Source organism: Acinonyx jubatus, chromosome A1, assembly GCF_027475565.1.
Source record: "Acinonyx jubatus isolate Ajub_Pintada_27869175 chromosome A1, VMU_Ajub_asm_v1.0, whole genome shotgun sequence".
Classification (NCBI taxonomy): domain Eukaryota; kingdom Metazoa; phylum Chordata; class Mammalia; order Carnivora; family Felidae; genus Acinonyx; species Acinonyx jubatus.
In genome coordinates, this window is record NC_069380.1 from 65,997,859 (window position 1) to 66,012,979 (window position 15,121).

The 15,121-nt window shown below is 41.5% G+C and overlaps 1 protein-coding gene across 4 annotated transcripts in view; it reads right to left on the reverse strand.

Annotated features, from left to right (window-relative positions):
• ABCC4 (ATP binding cassette subfamily C member 4) overlaps positions 1 to 15,121 on the reverse strand; it is a 370,199-nt gene that overhangs the window by 188,993 nt on the left and 166,085 nt on the right. For 3 of the 4 annotated variants that reach the window (XM_053217139.1, XM_027065098.2, XM_053217143.1), the window contains one exon: positions 13,856 to 14,080. In XM_053217139.1, the coding sequence (XP_053073114.1) occupies positions 13,856 to 14,080 (225 nt within the window). Of the gene's footprint in view, positions 1 to 9,250; positions 11,046 to 13,855; positions 14,081 to 15,121 lie in introns of those variants that run through there. The other variant, XM_053217145.1, reaches the window with a different exon arrangement.

Here is a 15,121-nt window from a genome sequence, read left to right on the forward strand (position 1 = left end):
GCTGTCAGCACAGAGCCCGACATGGGGCTCAAACCCATGAACCACAAGATCATGGCCCGAGCCCAAGTCAGACGCTTAACTGACTGAGCCACCCGGGCGCCCCCATATGCTAAGTCTTTTATGGCAACTATACTTAGATTTAGAACTCTTTTGTCTATAAAGAAGCTTCTAAATTTTGCTCACATGTGCCTTCCTTCAGACCAAAAGTACAGGAGGGAAGTGATATGCCCTCTACGAACGCATCCATGGTGCATAATTTTACCGTCAAAATGAGAGTGTTTTACAAACGGGATTTTCCTTTTCTCTAATGTTTTATATTTGTCAAAGTACAGAGCTTAAGGAAGTTGGATATACAGCACACCTAAGCAACACTGCACACTTCTGTAAGGTCACAAAACTAGTTGTATTACTCATTCACTCGTAAACACCATGCTCGAAGCTTTCAGGAAGGGAGTCAATCCGTGCAGGAGAAAGATGAGAGGAGATACAATCTAAATCATGACTTTCACAGCATACATTTTGAAAACCAAACTTACTAAAAGCAGCAATGCCTTGTTATCTATCACCAGTACACACAAAGCGACTAATGGAAAAGTGCGCAGAGCAAGAAAATGCTCCCTCACAAAGCAACCCATCACACTCTCAACCCAATTCCACACTCTCCTACTCACTGGCAAGGGCTGTAACCAATAGCAGCCAGGTACCAACGGCTGCTAAGTCTCCGAGATACCAAAGAAAATAACCCGGTCAGTTCAACTAATGAGTCCCAGAGGGAGGAGAAGGGAGGAGACAAGGTCTTCAACACATAACCAAGACAGAGCTGCTTGCTCTGCACAGGGAACCAGAGAGGGGTACAGTCTTCTTTGAAATGCCTTCCTTTTCCTCCACAGGCAACTGAAAGTTTATCACCACTGCTGAGGATCAGGGTGAACTGTCATTGTTTCAATGAACACTGAGTAAATATAGGACTTGCACCTGTTCAAAAAAAAAATGATGTTAACCTTGAAGACATTGTGTTAAGTGAAATAAGCCAGTCACTCATGGACCCATCCTGCACGATTCCACTCACATGAGGTACCTAAGCAGTCAGTTTCCTGGAGACAGGAAGTAGAATGGTGGTCGCCAGGGGCTGGGGGGAGGGAAATGAGAAACTGATCTAATGGGTACGGAGTTTCAGTTTTACAAGAAGAAAAGAGTTCCGGAGGTAGACAGTGGTGATGTCTGCACAAGGATGTGAATGTACTTAAGGCCACTGACTTGTACACTCAAAAATGGTAAATGTGGTCGATTTTAAGTCAGGTGTATTTGACCACAACTAAACATTTAAAAACCAAAATGAGGGGTGCCTGGGTGGCTCAGTCAGTTAAGCATCGCACTTTGGCTCAGGTCATGATCTCACAGATCGTGAGTTCAAGCCCTGCGTTGGGCTCTGCCCTGACAGCCAGAGCCTGGAGGCTGTCTCAGATTCTGTGTCTCCCTCTCTCTCTCTGCCTCTCTCCAACCCCCAAAAATAAGTAAAGCAAAAAGATAAAAAATAAAAAATAAAAAACAAAATGAGGGGCACTAGCTGGCTCAGTCATTACAGCATGTAACTCTTTTAACTTTATTTATTTATTTGAGGGGGGGGGAGGAGGGGTAGAGACACAATCCTAAGCAGGCTCTGCACTGTCAGCACAGAGCCAGACGTGGGGCTCAAACCCACGAACTGTGAGATCATGACCTGAGCTGAAACCAAGAGTCGAAAGCTTAACAGAGCCACCCAGGTGCCCCGCAGAGCATGTGACTCTTGATCTCAGGGTTGTGAGTTCAAGCCCACCTTGGGTACAGAGATTACTTAAAAATAAAAAAAAAAATCAATCAATCAAAAGTGATTACCTTTGAATACCTGGGAAAAACGTGGTCTAAAACCAAAACTCTAAACCTACAGAAATACCTTAAAATAACAAAGAAATAAAAACATTTTCAGAACAACATAAAAAAATCTTTTGGTAACTTTTTTTAACATTTATTTACTTTTGAGAGAGAAAGAGAGAGCACGTGAGGGAGGGAGGGAGGGGCAGACACAGAATCTGAAGCAGGTTCCAGGCTCCAAGCTGTCAGCACGGAGCCTGACGCAGGGCATGAACTCAAGAGCTGTGAGATCATGACCTGAGCTACAGTCGGACACTTCATGAACTGAGCCACCCAGACGCCCCAACCAACATCAAAATTTAAAAATTAAACTGGATTTTTAAAACTTAAGTATCAAGTCCTGTTTTTAGCATAAATCCCGGGGAAAGGAATGGAGACATTCATGCTGCCTGTTCACGTGCCAAGAAGGCTCCCCCTGCCTCGCCCACCCCACCCCCGGGCCATCTACCGCTGCGCTGCACTGCCCTGCCCTGCCCCTCGTTTCCTTCACCTTCTGGAGTACAATGATTCCTCAATTTTCCTAATGGTAAGAATCCCTGGGGCGCAGATTAAATATACAGATTTCCAGGGCTTCTCTTAATCCTGAGGGAGTAGGTCTGGGGTTAAGCCCAGGTTGGAGAGTTTTTTGTTAAGCACAAAGATGACTCATAACAGAATTTAGTGACCCGCAGCCTAGCATATGTCGCCTCACTCTTGATCTGCTCGGCAAGGAAGCTGAACAGGTATGTCGTCCAGGGGATACTAACCGTGCCCTGCAGTGTTCACACAGCTCCCAGCTGCAAGGCCCATAAACATCCAGCTATTAAAAGCCGTGAGCAGACAGCTGCTCTGACAAATGGCTGAGTAACTGATAGGGGACCAGCCCCCACCTCTGCCATACGCAGCTACATGACTGGGCAAAATTATGTTTCCAGGCTCCAGATAACAGGCGGTGCAAGACTGATCCCTGAGAGAAGAAACACTCAAGAGGTAAACACTACCGTTGTCTTGGCTCTCAGCCGGGAGACCATTTTTCAACCATGGCAGTGAGCTCAAGTCCAACAGTGCAGCAGCCCCACTGAGCTGAGGAGTCAGAGGTCAGATTCTTCGAGGATCAATGAAAGGGTCCCCAAAGTCCTGGGGCAGGGTGAGGAAGGGGTGCTGCTGGAAGGCCTTAGCTGAGGGATGGGCTACAAAGGCCCAGGTCGCCAGAGAGCTGATGCAAAGAATAGCAAGCAGAACACGGATACTCGAAGGTCAAGTTAGGGCACTGGAGTTCTTGCCCAGCCAGAGTGGAGAAATCTTCGTATCATGAACAAGGCTGGTACGCAGCTGACACACCAGAAAGAACAGGTCTCAGAATTAAAGACCACTCTGGAGCAGTGATTCTCAACTGGGGCAATTTTGGTCCTAATCCCCTGCCCCCAGGGGGCATCTGGCAACGTCTGAAGACCTTACTAGCTGTTACAACTAGAAAGATGCTGCTGACATCAAGTGGGTAGAGGCCACAGTTCCTGTTCAACATCCTACACACATGAGCTTCCCTTCATTCCCCACCCAATAAAAAATTACACAGCCCTAAATGCAGTAGTGAAGTTGAGAATCTCTTCCACAAAACAGATTTGCTCTAGACTCATCCTAGAAAAGATACAGAGGCAAAAAAAAAAAAAGAAAGAAAGAAAAAGAAAGAAAGAAAGAAAGAAAAGATACAGAGGCCTAACAAGGACCCACAAAGGACACAGAGCTTGAAGGTTGAGACCCACCAACTTGGAGACGCTTAAGAGAAAACACCATAGAATTTCCAAAAATGTAAGCTTAACAAAGCATAAATCAAGCCTACCCAAGTTCAAAGAGATCAGCCACTAAGTGACCTATTAATGCAAAATTCAACATTCTCAAAGACTATCAGAATGTAGACTTATACCGTAGCATTCATGATGTCCAATAAATCTTAAGTCTTAGACATGCAAAAAATAAAATAAACAAACAAAACAGGAAAATGTAACCCACAGGAAGAAGCAAAAAAGTCTTCATAATAAAAAGCAAAATATATAAATAAGAATAAAAACAAACCCAAGTTGACCCAGGCATTGGATTTTTTAAAATTTTATGTTTAAAGAGTTGAAGGGAAGTATGTTCAAAGAATTGAAAAGAAATAGGAATAAACAGATTCTCCACAGAAAAACACAAACTCTAAAAAAGAGCTAAGTGGACGTTCTGTAACTGAAAAGTACAAAACTGGAAGGGAAAAAAAAAAAAACTGGGTTTAGTAACAGTTTGAAGATAAAAGAAAAAGTAGTCAGGTTGATCAATAGAAAACTACCCAATCTGAAGAACAGAGAGAAAAATTAAAAAGAAAGAGAAAAAAATGAGAACAGATCAGAAGAGAATATTTTAGGGATGCCTGACTTAAGTCAGTTAAGTGTCCAACTTCAGCTCGGGTCATGATCTCATGGTTTGTGAGTTCAAGCCCCACATCAGGCTCTGCGCTGACAGCTCGGAGCCTGAAGCCTGCTTCAGGTTCTGTGTCTCCCTCTCTCTCTCTCTGCTCCTCCCCTGCTTGTGCTCACACTCTCTCTCTCTTTCAAAAACAATAAAATATTAAAAAAAAAAAAAAAAAGAGGAGGAGGAGAGTATTTTAAAAGATATAATGGCCTTGGGGTGCCTGGGTAGCTCAGTTGGTTAAGCATCCAACTTTGGCTCACATCATGATCTCATGGTTTGTGAGTTCAAGCCCCAAATCGGGCTCTGCACTGACAGTATAGAGCCTGCATGGGATTCTCTATCTCCTCTCTCTGCTCCTCCCCCACTCACACTTTCTCTCTCTCTCAAAATAAATAAACTTAAAAAAAAAAAAAGATATAATCACCAAATATTTCTCAACTTTTAAAAAAAAAGAACCACATTAAAGATCAAAATGCTCAGCAAACCCCAAGAGGCATAAATACAAAGAAAATTACACCTAGGTAGCACTCTCCTGAAAAATCAATTAAAAAATAAAATAAAATGTTAAAGCCTGCCAGAGAAAACAGAAACAAGGAGGAAAACAAAGACACAAAAGAGGAATGACTCGTATCAGAAACAATGGAGGCCAGATGACAATGAACAATACCCTTAACATACTTAAAAGGGATAAAAGAACTATCAATCCAGAATACAATATCCAGCCAGCATATCCTTCAGAAACAAGGGAGAAAAACAGATTTTTAGATAAACAAAAACTGAGAATTCATCACTTGTAGACCTATTCTTAAGAAATGCTAAAGGATGTTTTTTTTTTCAGGTGGAAAAGAAATCCTACCAAATGGAAACTTGGCAGTGAAGGAACAAAAAGCAGTAGAATGGTAATTAGACAGATAAATAAAAATGATAGTTCCTTTTCTTTTAAATTCTGAAGAAATGAATATTTAAAGCATAAGTAACAACAGTGTATGGTGGTGAAGGTTAATTAATTACAACTCAATTTGAAATGCCAACAAAGCTAAAGAGAGACTTCAAAAGTCAGGATGCAGAAACTTCATGACTAAAGAGGAAAATGGACAACCTCTCACAGTTGAGAATGTTTAATCTCTTGCTCTCATTGTCTCTATTCAAAGACAACATAATTATCTATATAGACATCCTAATCAATCTACCCAAAAATTTACAATTAAATGGGGCTTAGCAAGGTCTCAGGAAACAAAGCAAAAAATGTGTGTGTGTGTTTGTGTGTGTGTGTGTGTGCGCGCGCGCGTGTGTGTAGTCAGTTGTACTTCTATATAAGAAGTGGAAAATTAAAATTAAAAATACCATTTATAATACCCCCAAAAAAACCATAAAATACTAAGGAATAAATTAAATGAAGGATCTAAAGACCTCAATACTGACAACTATAAGATATGGTCAAAAGAAGTTAAAGAACATCTAAATAAAGAGATATACCAAGGCACCTGGGTGGCCCAGTTGGTTAAGCATTCAACTTCGGCTCAGGTCATGATCTCAGAGTTCGTGAGTTGGAGCCCCAGTCAGTCTCTGTGCTTGGAGCCTGCTTGAGATTCTGTGTCTCCCTCTTTCTCTGCCCCTCCCCTGCTCATACTCCGTCCTTCTCTCTCTCTAAAATAAATAATACACATTTTAAAAAAAAATTTTTAAAGAGATATACCACACTCATGTTTTGGAAAACTAATATTTAGACACCATTCTCTCTAAATGATCCACAAAATTTGGTGCAATTCCAATGTATATCCAAATAGCATCTTTTGACTCTAAAACCTCTATGAAAACACAAGACTTAGAATAACCAAAGTAACCAAAATAGAACAAGATGGGGGCTTACACTACTTGATTTCAAGATGTATTATAAAGCTACAGTAATCAAGAGAATTTCATTTTGGAGAAAGGATAGACCTATAAATCAACAGAATAGAATAAGAATCCAGAAACAGATTCACATATAGTCATTTAATCTTTGACAAAGTTTCCAATTAAATTCAAAGGGCCAAAGGGTAATTTTTTCAATAAATTGTGCAGAAACTAAATATTTATATCAAAATTAAATAAAATTCAACCCCTACCTTACATTATATATAAAAATTAATACACTATGAATGCAAACCAAAATCTAAATCTAAAACCATAAAACACCCAGAATAAAACACAGACAAAGGTTTCTCAGACAGAATATAAGCAACGATAACCATAAAAAAAAAAAACCACAAAAACTGATAAACAGGATTTCATCAAAAACTTTCCATTCCTTAAAAGATATTATTAGGTAAATAAAAAAGCAAGCCACAGGTTGAAAGAAAATGTTGGCAATTTATACATCTGGCAAATGACTAGCCTCCTGCATATACAGAACTCACACAATTCATCAAGACGAAAACCCCACTATAAAAGAGAAGGGGCAAACGCTTGCATAGATACTTCACAGAGAAGATTCACGAACAGCAAAAGAAGCACATAAAAAGATACTGAGCATCATTACTCAACAATGAAGTGAAGACCAAAACCATAATGAGATACTATTACACATACCCATGAATAACTAAAATTAAAAATACTGACAATACCAAGTCTTGGTGAGGATACACTGCTCTTCCCTAGCCAACTACAACACTGACAAATCGCCCCTAGAGATGAACTTTTCTTTCACAAAATGCACAGGTCCAACTCAAGTTTATATCCAAGGGGGAAAATGGAGGGGGAAATATGTTTAAAAGATTTTAAAGTGTTAAACAATGTAAGATGCATTACTACCTCATTCTAATTTTGTCAGAAGGTTACAAAGAGAAACAGAAATTCCAACCAAATATACTTCTTAGGAATGCTCTATTTCCATTAATACTACAGTTTCACTATGACCGTATTCTCAGGACGCTAGCCCCTAGACATTTTCAGAAAGAAAATGTAACCACAGACTAATAGGCAATACACTGGATTGAGCCATATGAAATTGCTGTTTATTAAGCCCTCAACAGTTGAATATCTGCAATCTCGTATTATCCAGCCTAAATATAAAGCAAAACGCAGGGTGTCTATACTGAAGCAAAATTAGCTGTAAGTAAAAACAAAACAAAGTTCTGTCTGAGAACTATGGACATGACACCATGTGGCTGACATGCCGACTAACTTTGCACAGTGTAGAGAGTGAATTCAGGGGGAGGTGAACAGGTTGGGTGGACCCTTCCCTTCTCACAACCAGTACACTCTGCTGCACAGGGTTTTTGTTTTTTAACTCCAGCTCCATTTCTTGCAGACTCTGCTCAGGAGAAGTCAGCAAGCTGACTCTGTCTCCTGGCCGGTCCCCTTCTACTTCCTTCTCAGAGTCTATAATAAAGTATGCCTGATGTCCTGACTGCTGATCTTACAATACGGCTGAGCTGGAGAAGGGTCTAGAAAGAAGAAGTAAAATGGTCAAGAGAAGAGGGTCTTAAGGGAAAAGATCAGAAGAAAGGGGAAGAGTCCACTGAGAAAGACTATGTGATCTAAGTAGTATAGATACAAGAAGCATGTCTTTTTCTCCAAATTACAGAATTCTAAAAACACAGCTATACCACTTAAATGACTAAAAATACACTTGGGGTAAGTAAAATTATTTCTCTACATAGAAGATTGCTCTACAGATGTCCCTCCCGTGAGATGCACTGCATAAATGTCAGTAGTCCACTCTCCTTATCCGTGGTAGGTGTGTGCTATAAAGTCACTGTGACCATGAATTGGTGAATACTAATTGCTCCTGGGAAAACACAGACTTGGGTTCCTGCCAGCCTTTGATAACATTTTTATCATCAATACACACATAACCGTATGTTGTGTGTTTCTGTTTAATGACACCGTATTTACCATCCGTTGTGGACTCATTAACATTGGACTCACGCCAAAAGCACAACTCATACCTGAACCAAGCTTATCTAAGACAGGCATTTTCCTGTAGTATGTGCCACATTTTCTCCACAAGGCACATCACAGCCTTCATGTGCTCAGGAACACTAGACAGCACTTCCACACTCTATGTGAGGCGATGTTAAACAGCAAAATCACCAACAAAAAGGACAAAAGTGCAGAAAACAGGCACTAAATATAAATAGACTGTGAAAAGGTACTTATTTACAGTATGACAGCTAGTGACTCAAAATTTTAGCAACTGTGTGCATACCCACAAATGACCATGAAAGAGCTTCGAGTACTGATTTGGGGATTACATATAAACTTTAGCAAGTAGGCAAATTTGCAAACTACGGGGTCTGTGAATAATGAGGATTGACTGTATATAAATTCTGGCAAGACAGATCCACAATAGAGGATAAAAGGAAACTAGGATATTTGCAGGGAATCAGCTCATCCTAGAAGTTCAAACGAAGAAAAATACTCTCTCACAAATCATCCTTTGGGGTAACTAAAAAAGTGAAGACAAGACTTTAGCCACAAGAAGAAATATGGTCAAACCGATCCAATTCTGTAAGAAGTCTGCACCAGGAAGCAAGTAGCAAAAAACAACATCCATGAACTGAAAAAGTGCCAGCTCTGGCTTTACCCGGCATTCAGAGCAAACCAACCACCAACAGGGACACAAAGTCAAGAAACCCAGAGCCAATCGGACTAAAGATCTTCAGTAAAAACCTCTGTGCCATATGCATTTTGCAATAAAAGAAACTCTCTGTACCACAGGCCAAGACCGTCTTGATTACTGAGACTCCCATCCTGCCCACCCCAGGACTACAGACCTATAACATTCAGGCTCACTTCCACCTGGGCCTGAAGCCAAGGTCAGGCTGGCAAATGAGAGATCCATCCCCACTAGTGACGGGGCTGGAGACTGTCCTCTGATCCGTGCACACCTCGTCTGAAGGTACCATCCTCCCCCCAGCCTGGTACCTACCCTCCTGTGTTCTCAGCTGAGGAAGTAGCCCCTTGATATTTGAAGCTGGACATGTCCTGCTTTTCTGTGTCTTGGCCAAGAACAAAGACGGTAAATAAACCACTAGTCCCACCATAGAGGTAATAGCAATCCATGCTGGGAAAATGACTCGTGACTGGCAGGGACTTTCTAAAATGATGAAGTATAATGTTCAAAACACCACTAAGGTGAGGAACCTGTGCTCTTCACGCCAATCTGGTGACTTTACAAAAACACAGCCTGTGTTGCACAATCCCATGACTTGCTACAAAGTTCTGAAAAAAATGCCCTAGAAATTTGAGGAACCTCAACAGACCACCATGGGCTGTTTCTACAGACCACCAACTGGAAACACTAATCCAAGCAACAGGTCATAGTTCATAAAAACTCCTCTTAATTTAATCAAATTTAAGAGAAAAATCAATGATCAAGTGGGAACGTAAAATGATGCGGCCACCGCAGAAGAGAGCACGGCAGTTCCTCAAAAAGATTAAGCCTATAGCCCAGCAATTCCACTTTTGGGAATGTACCCGAAAGAACTGCCAGTACAGACTTGAAGAGGTATTTGTAGACCCACGTTCACAGCAGCAGTATCCACAATCACCAAGAGATGGAGACAAATCTCCCAAATGCTGACAGATGAATGGGGAAACAAAATGTGGTACATCCATACAATGGAATAGTATCCAGCCTTAAAAAGGAGTAAAATTCTGACAATACGGATAAACCTTGAAGACATTACGCTATCTGACATAAGCCAGACACAAGATGACAAATACTGCATGAATCCACTTACAGGAGGTACCTAGACCAGGGGTTAGGGTTAGGGACAGGAAGTAAAAAGGTGATGGCTGTGGGGGAGGGGCCTGGGGAGTTCAGTGTTTAGTGTGTACAGAATTTCAGTCTGGGAAGATAAGTTCTGGAGATGAATAGTGGGGATGGCCACACAACAATGTGAATGTACTTAATGTCACATAAAGAGCTAAAATGGGAAGTTTTTATGTCATGCATATTTTACCACAATCAATCAATGCCTGCTCCTGAGCTCATACAACTCTTGATCTCGGGGTTGTGAATTTGAGCCCCACACTGGGTGTAGAGATTGCTTAAAAATAAAATCTTAAAAAAAAAAAAAATCTCAAAGCTCCTAAAGAGTAATTGTACCAAAGCTGTGCAAAGGTAGACAAACGACAAGTCATTTATATATACGATACATCCCTCAACACCCTTCACTATTATAAACTATAGCCACTCTAGTGACAACACCCAACCTGGTGTTCCCCCAGGACGGGGATCAGGAGGTGGGGCCTGAGCCTAAGGCACAAATGTTCACAGAAGGCTTTCAGAGCTGCTGAAATGTCTATGTCTTCACCTAGCAGGATTCTAGAAATTGGTGTTTCCCACCTTTCTGGAATTTCAGGTTACGCCTACTGGTTTAACCCTCTTTGTAAGGGGACAATCCTTTTAGAATAATCAAGCCAGCAAATTAACACCTTTGAGAGATGTTTACATCCAGGTAAGCAAATGTGCCAGGTCAGATCAGATTTCCCAAAGGTAACCTTCCAAAGTTAGTGAGAAGAGGAAGAAAACCAGGTGAACGACAACTAACCTGTGCAGCAGAACTCTGTTGGACTGAAATATCACCTCAAACCTGACTTCCATGTTTAAGGTTTTCACGGTAGAGCCCTAGTGGAATTTCCTATTTATTTATGGAAGCTAATAAGCATGACCTGGAAAAACAAACATCTAGCTAATTTACAGAGAAATCGGACTATTCTTCTCCTAAATGGTACAATGGACTACAATGGAGTAATGGGGGGGGCGGGGGGACAGCAATGAAGACCGCTTGACTAGAGCAAAGACCCCTTGACTAGAGCATACAAGCACTACTACCATTTCCAGGTCACAGAAGAGGACCCGGAGTTTACATGTCGTAACACGGGCAGTGAGAAGCCTCTGAGATTCACACAATTCCAAGATTAATAAGACTCTGCTCAAAGGAAGAACGTGGAGGAGACATCTTGCGTTTTGCCAAGGAAAGTATTCACAAGAAACAGAAGCTCTAAATAAGCAGCAACTAGGTAAAAGAAGCAATATTTTTTTTTTAGTTTTTTTTAAATGTTTATTTATTTTTGAGAGAGACAGAAACAGAATGTGAGTGGGTTAGGGGCAGAGAGAGAGGGAGACACAGAATCCGAAGCAGGCTCCAGGCTCTGAGCCGTCAGCACAGAGCCCGACGCGGGGCTCGAACTCATGAACTGTGAGATCATGACCTGAGCTGAAGTTGGGACACTCAACCGACTGAGCCACCCACGTGCCTCAAGAAGCAATATTTTTTAAATGTTTATTTATTTACTTTGAGAGAGGGAGAGAGCAAGCGGCGGAGGGATAGAGGAAGAGGGAGAGAGAGAATCCCAAGCAGGCTCCATGCTCAGCACAGGGGCCTACATGGGGCGCGATCACGCAACCCAACGTGATGAGATCATGACCTGAGCCAAAATCAAGAGTTGGACACTTAACCGGCTGAGCCACCCAAGTGCCCCCAAGAAGCAATATTTTAAACGGTTTGGTTTTATCTTTCAATAAGGACTTAATATAAATTATATATTGGGGTGCCTGGCTGGCTCAGTTGGAAGAACATGAGGGTCTTGATTTTGGGGTCATAAGTTCGAGTCCCATGTTGGGTGTAGAGATTACTTCAACCTCAAAAACTTCAAACAAAATTGTATATATTTAGGGTGTACAATGTCATATTTTGATATAGCTATACATTGGGAAATGAGAACTATAGTCAAGCTAATTAACATATCCATCACTTCAGTTATCATTGTGTGTGTGCGTGTGTGTGTGCGTGCGTGTGTGTGTGTGTGTGTGTGGTGGGAACACTTAAGATCTACTCTCTTAGCAAATTTCACGTATACAATACAGTTAAAATGAGGTGTTTGTGTTTTTATTTTTTCATACTTACTTATTTTTGAGAGAACGCAAACAGGGGAGGGGCAGAGAGAAGAGGACAGAGGATCTGTAGTGGGCTCTGTGTGGACAGGCTGACAGCAGCGAGCCCAATGTGGGGCTCGAACTCACCAACCGCAAGATCATGGCTTGACTTAACCTAAGCCGAGGTCAGAGATGCTGATGCTCCACCCACTGAGCCACCCCAGGTGCCCCTGTGGTTTTGTTTTTAAAGCCCAAGGCAAAGATATATCCGGGATCAAATTTGTGCAAAGCCCTTGAGCTCTTGTCACTGGTATGTCTGTGGCAGCTCCTTTGTAAAAACACCTGAGATCCTCACTCCCTTCATAATAGTGAAGATTATGGCATTTTCTGCATACAAAAACACTGAACACATCAAATCAGGTCCTGTCATTAAAACTGCTACACTAAAGGAGAAGAAAATACTGCATAAATAATTTGGAAAGCAACATAAAGCACACGAAACTGTAAGTTCTCTCCAAAATTACTAAAAACAATGTAAAATTTAAAGTTTCATCCCAAACATCCAACTACTTTCTTTAATACTATTAAAAACAACCACAACTATGGAACATAGTAAATGTGCTTGGCATAGATTCTATTTATGTTTTTCTTTAATTAACACAATTAGACAGAACATGATTAAATGGTTCATTTAAAAAATTATTCCCTGTCTCGGGCACCTGGGTGGCTCAGTCGGTTAAGCGTCTGACTTCAGCTCAGGTCATGATCTCACAGTTCATGAGTTCGAGCCCCGCGCCGGGCTCTGTGCTGACAGCTCAGAGCCTGGAGCCTGTTTCAGATTCTGTGTCTCCCTCTCTCTGACCCTCCCCCGTTCATGCTCTGTCTCTCTCTGTCTCAAAAATAAATAAACGTTAAAAAAAAAAATTTTTTTTTTAATTATTCCCTGTCTCAAATAGAATCTTTTCTCTCACCTTCAATTTTATAGATCCAGTTTCACAGAAGGTCACTCGTAAAATACAATTCTGATGTAAATAAAAGTTTTAATGAACAGCATTTCCATACATACAACTAGGAGATTTAGGGTATGAAAACACTGGACATTGTTCATGCCTAAATCAATCTGATACTTATTTTTAATACTTTTTCATTAGATTCTTTTTAATTAATTAAGATACTTTTTAATTAGACTCCGTTACAAATAGAATATTTTGCAACAGCCTGCAGCCCTGTTATCAAAGGCAGCCCTGATATGATCCCAATAGAAAACTTTCATTATGTATCAGTAAAGTTCACTTAAAGGAAAACACACACACACACACACACCACACTAGCCTGATATAAGTACCAAGCTTCTCTGATATTGAAATGATGCTATATACAAAAATTTTAATGTACGAACTTTCCCAAAATGTTTTATGTCCCCCCCCCCCCGCCGAGAGAAAGAGAGCCAGTGGGGGAGGGGCAGAGGAAGAGGGAGAGAATCATAAGCGGACTTCACACTGAAGCCCGATGTGGGACTTGATCTCACAACCATGAGATCATGACCTGAGCTGAAATCAAGAGTCAGACACCTGACCGACCGAGGCACCCAGGCACCCCCCGCAACAAGATGCTTCAGGTGAGGTACACATGATACCAAATGACACTTACCTTCCGATAAATCATATGGCACATGGCAACTCTTAGCCTCATGCCAGCACACTGGACATGATAGAAGTATAAGTGGTGCAGTATGGCCAGAACGAGCGTGCAGGCGGTCAGCACCGTGGCAGAGACGTAGGCTTCGGGCAAAGCCACAGAATCAGCAGGATCATGGTCTTCGAAATAATTAATAATTTTCCCCAAAAATATGGGCTGGATTACTTTGGTGCCTTCCTGAAAGGAAAGAAAAAAGCCTTCATTAGAAATACAGGTCATACCAGTTTTTCGTAACACGAGCTTTGCTTTTATTGCTAACATGTAAAAAAAAAAAAAAAAAAGCACTTTAACAAAGTACTACATTCATCACTAATCTCAAAGCAAAACAGAACTATTTTCTTCTTTAAGACAGGCCAGTAATAGTTTAAACTTAAGCCAAAATTTGAAGTGCAAAGGCAATAAAGCTTTAGTACATTGTGCTTGGGTACACTGTGGATGCTCCATAAATGTTACAACCACTGTTTTAGAACGCATTTGGCAAACTATCAAATAAGTCTTGGCCTATAATGAATAAGGAAAAGAGTAGCAAAAAAAAAAAAAAAAAAAGAGTAAGGGATGTGCATACATGTGGCAGCCCCAGCTCACAGCGTGCCCACCGATTTCACCTGCACTCTCAACGTCCCAGCCCAAAGCAAAGCCAAGAATGGCTCACTTGTGGGAGGCACACCCTTGCAACCAAACACACCCCAAAGAGGAAACCCTCCGATCTTTCCCAACCCAAACTCCACATGTCGGTAGGTCCGGAGAACGGAGTCCATTCTCCAACTTCTGTTGGAGGAAGAAAAAGGACCAGGCATGAGAGGTTCCCAGGCTCTCCATAGCAGGGGTGAAGCTGAGCACTGCCTCCTGGAGTCAGGAGTTTAACACAGCACAAGCCAAACTCAAAAGAATGCCATCAGTGGTTCTCTATCAGCCACACGTGGCAGGTGCCGGTTTTGAAGAATTTTTATGATCATCTATTTTACTCCCCGAGGCAAAAAATTAAAATTCTACACCAATGAGGGAGGAGGCACTGGGGCTTCCTTCCTAAGACTTCGGGAAAGCAATTCTTCTCCCTAAAACTAAAAGGCAAAGAAACAGCAGAAGTTGCCCCTCCCTGCCAGATGGCCGCTTCACCCCACAACCTACTTCCACTCTTTTTTTTTAATGTTTCTTTTACTTTTGAGAGAGTGGGAGAGGGGCAGAGAAAGGGGGAGACAGAGGATCCGAAGCAGGCTC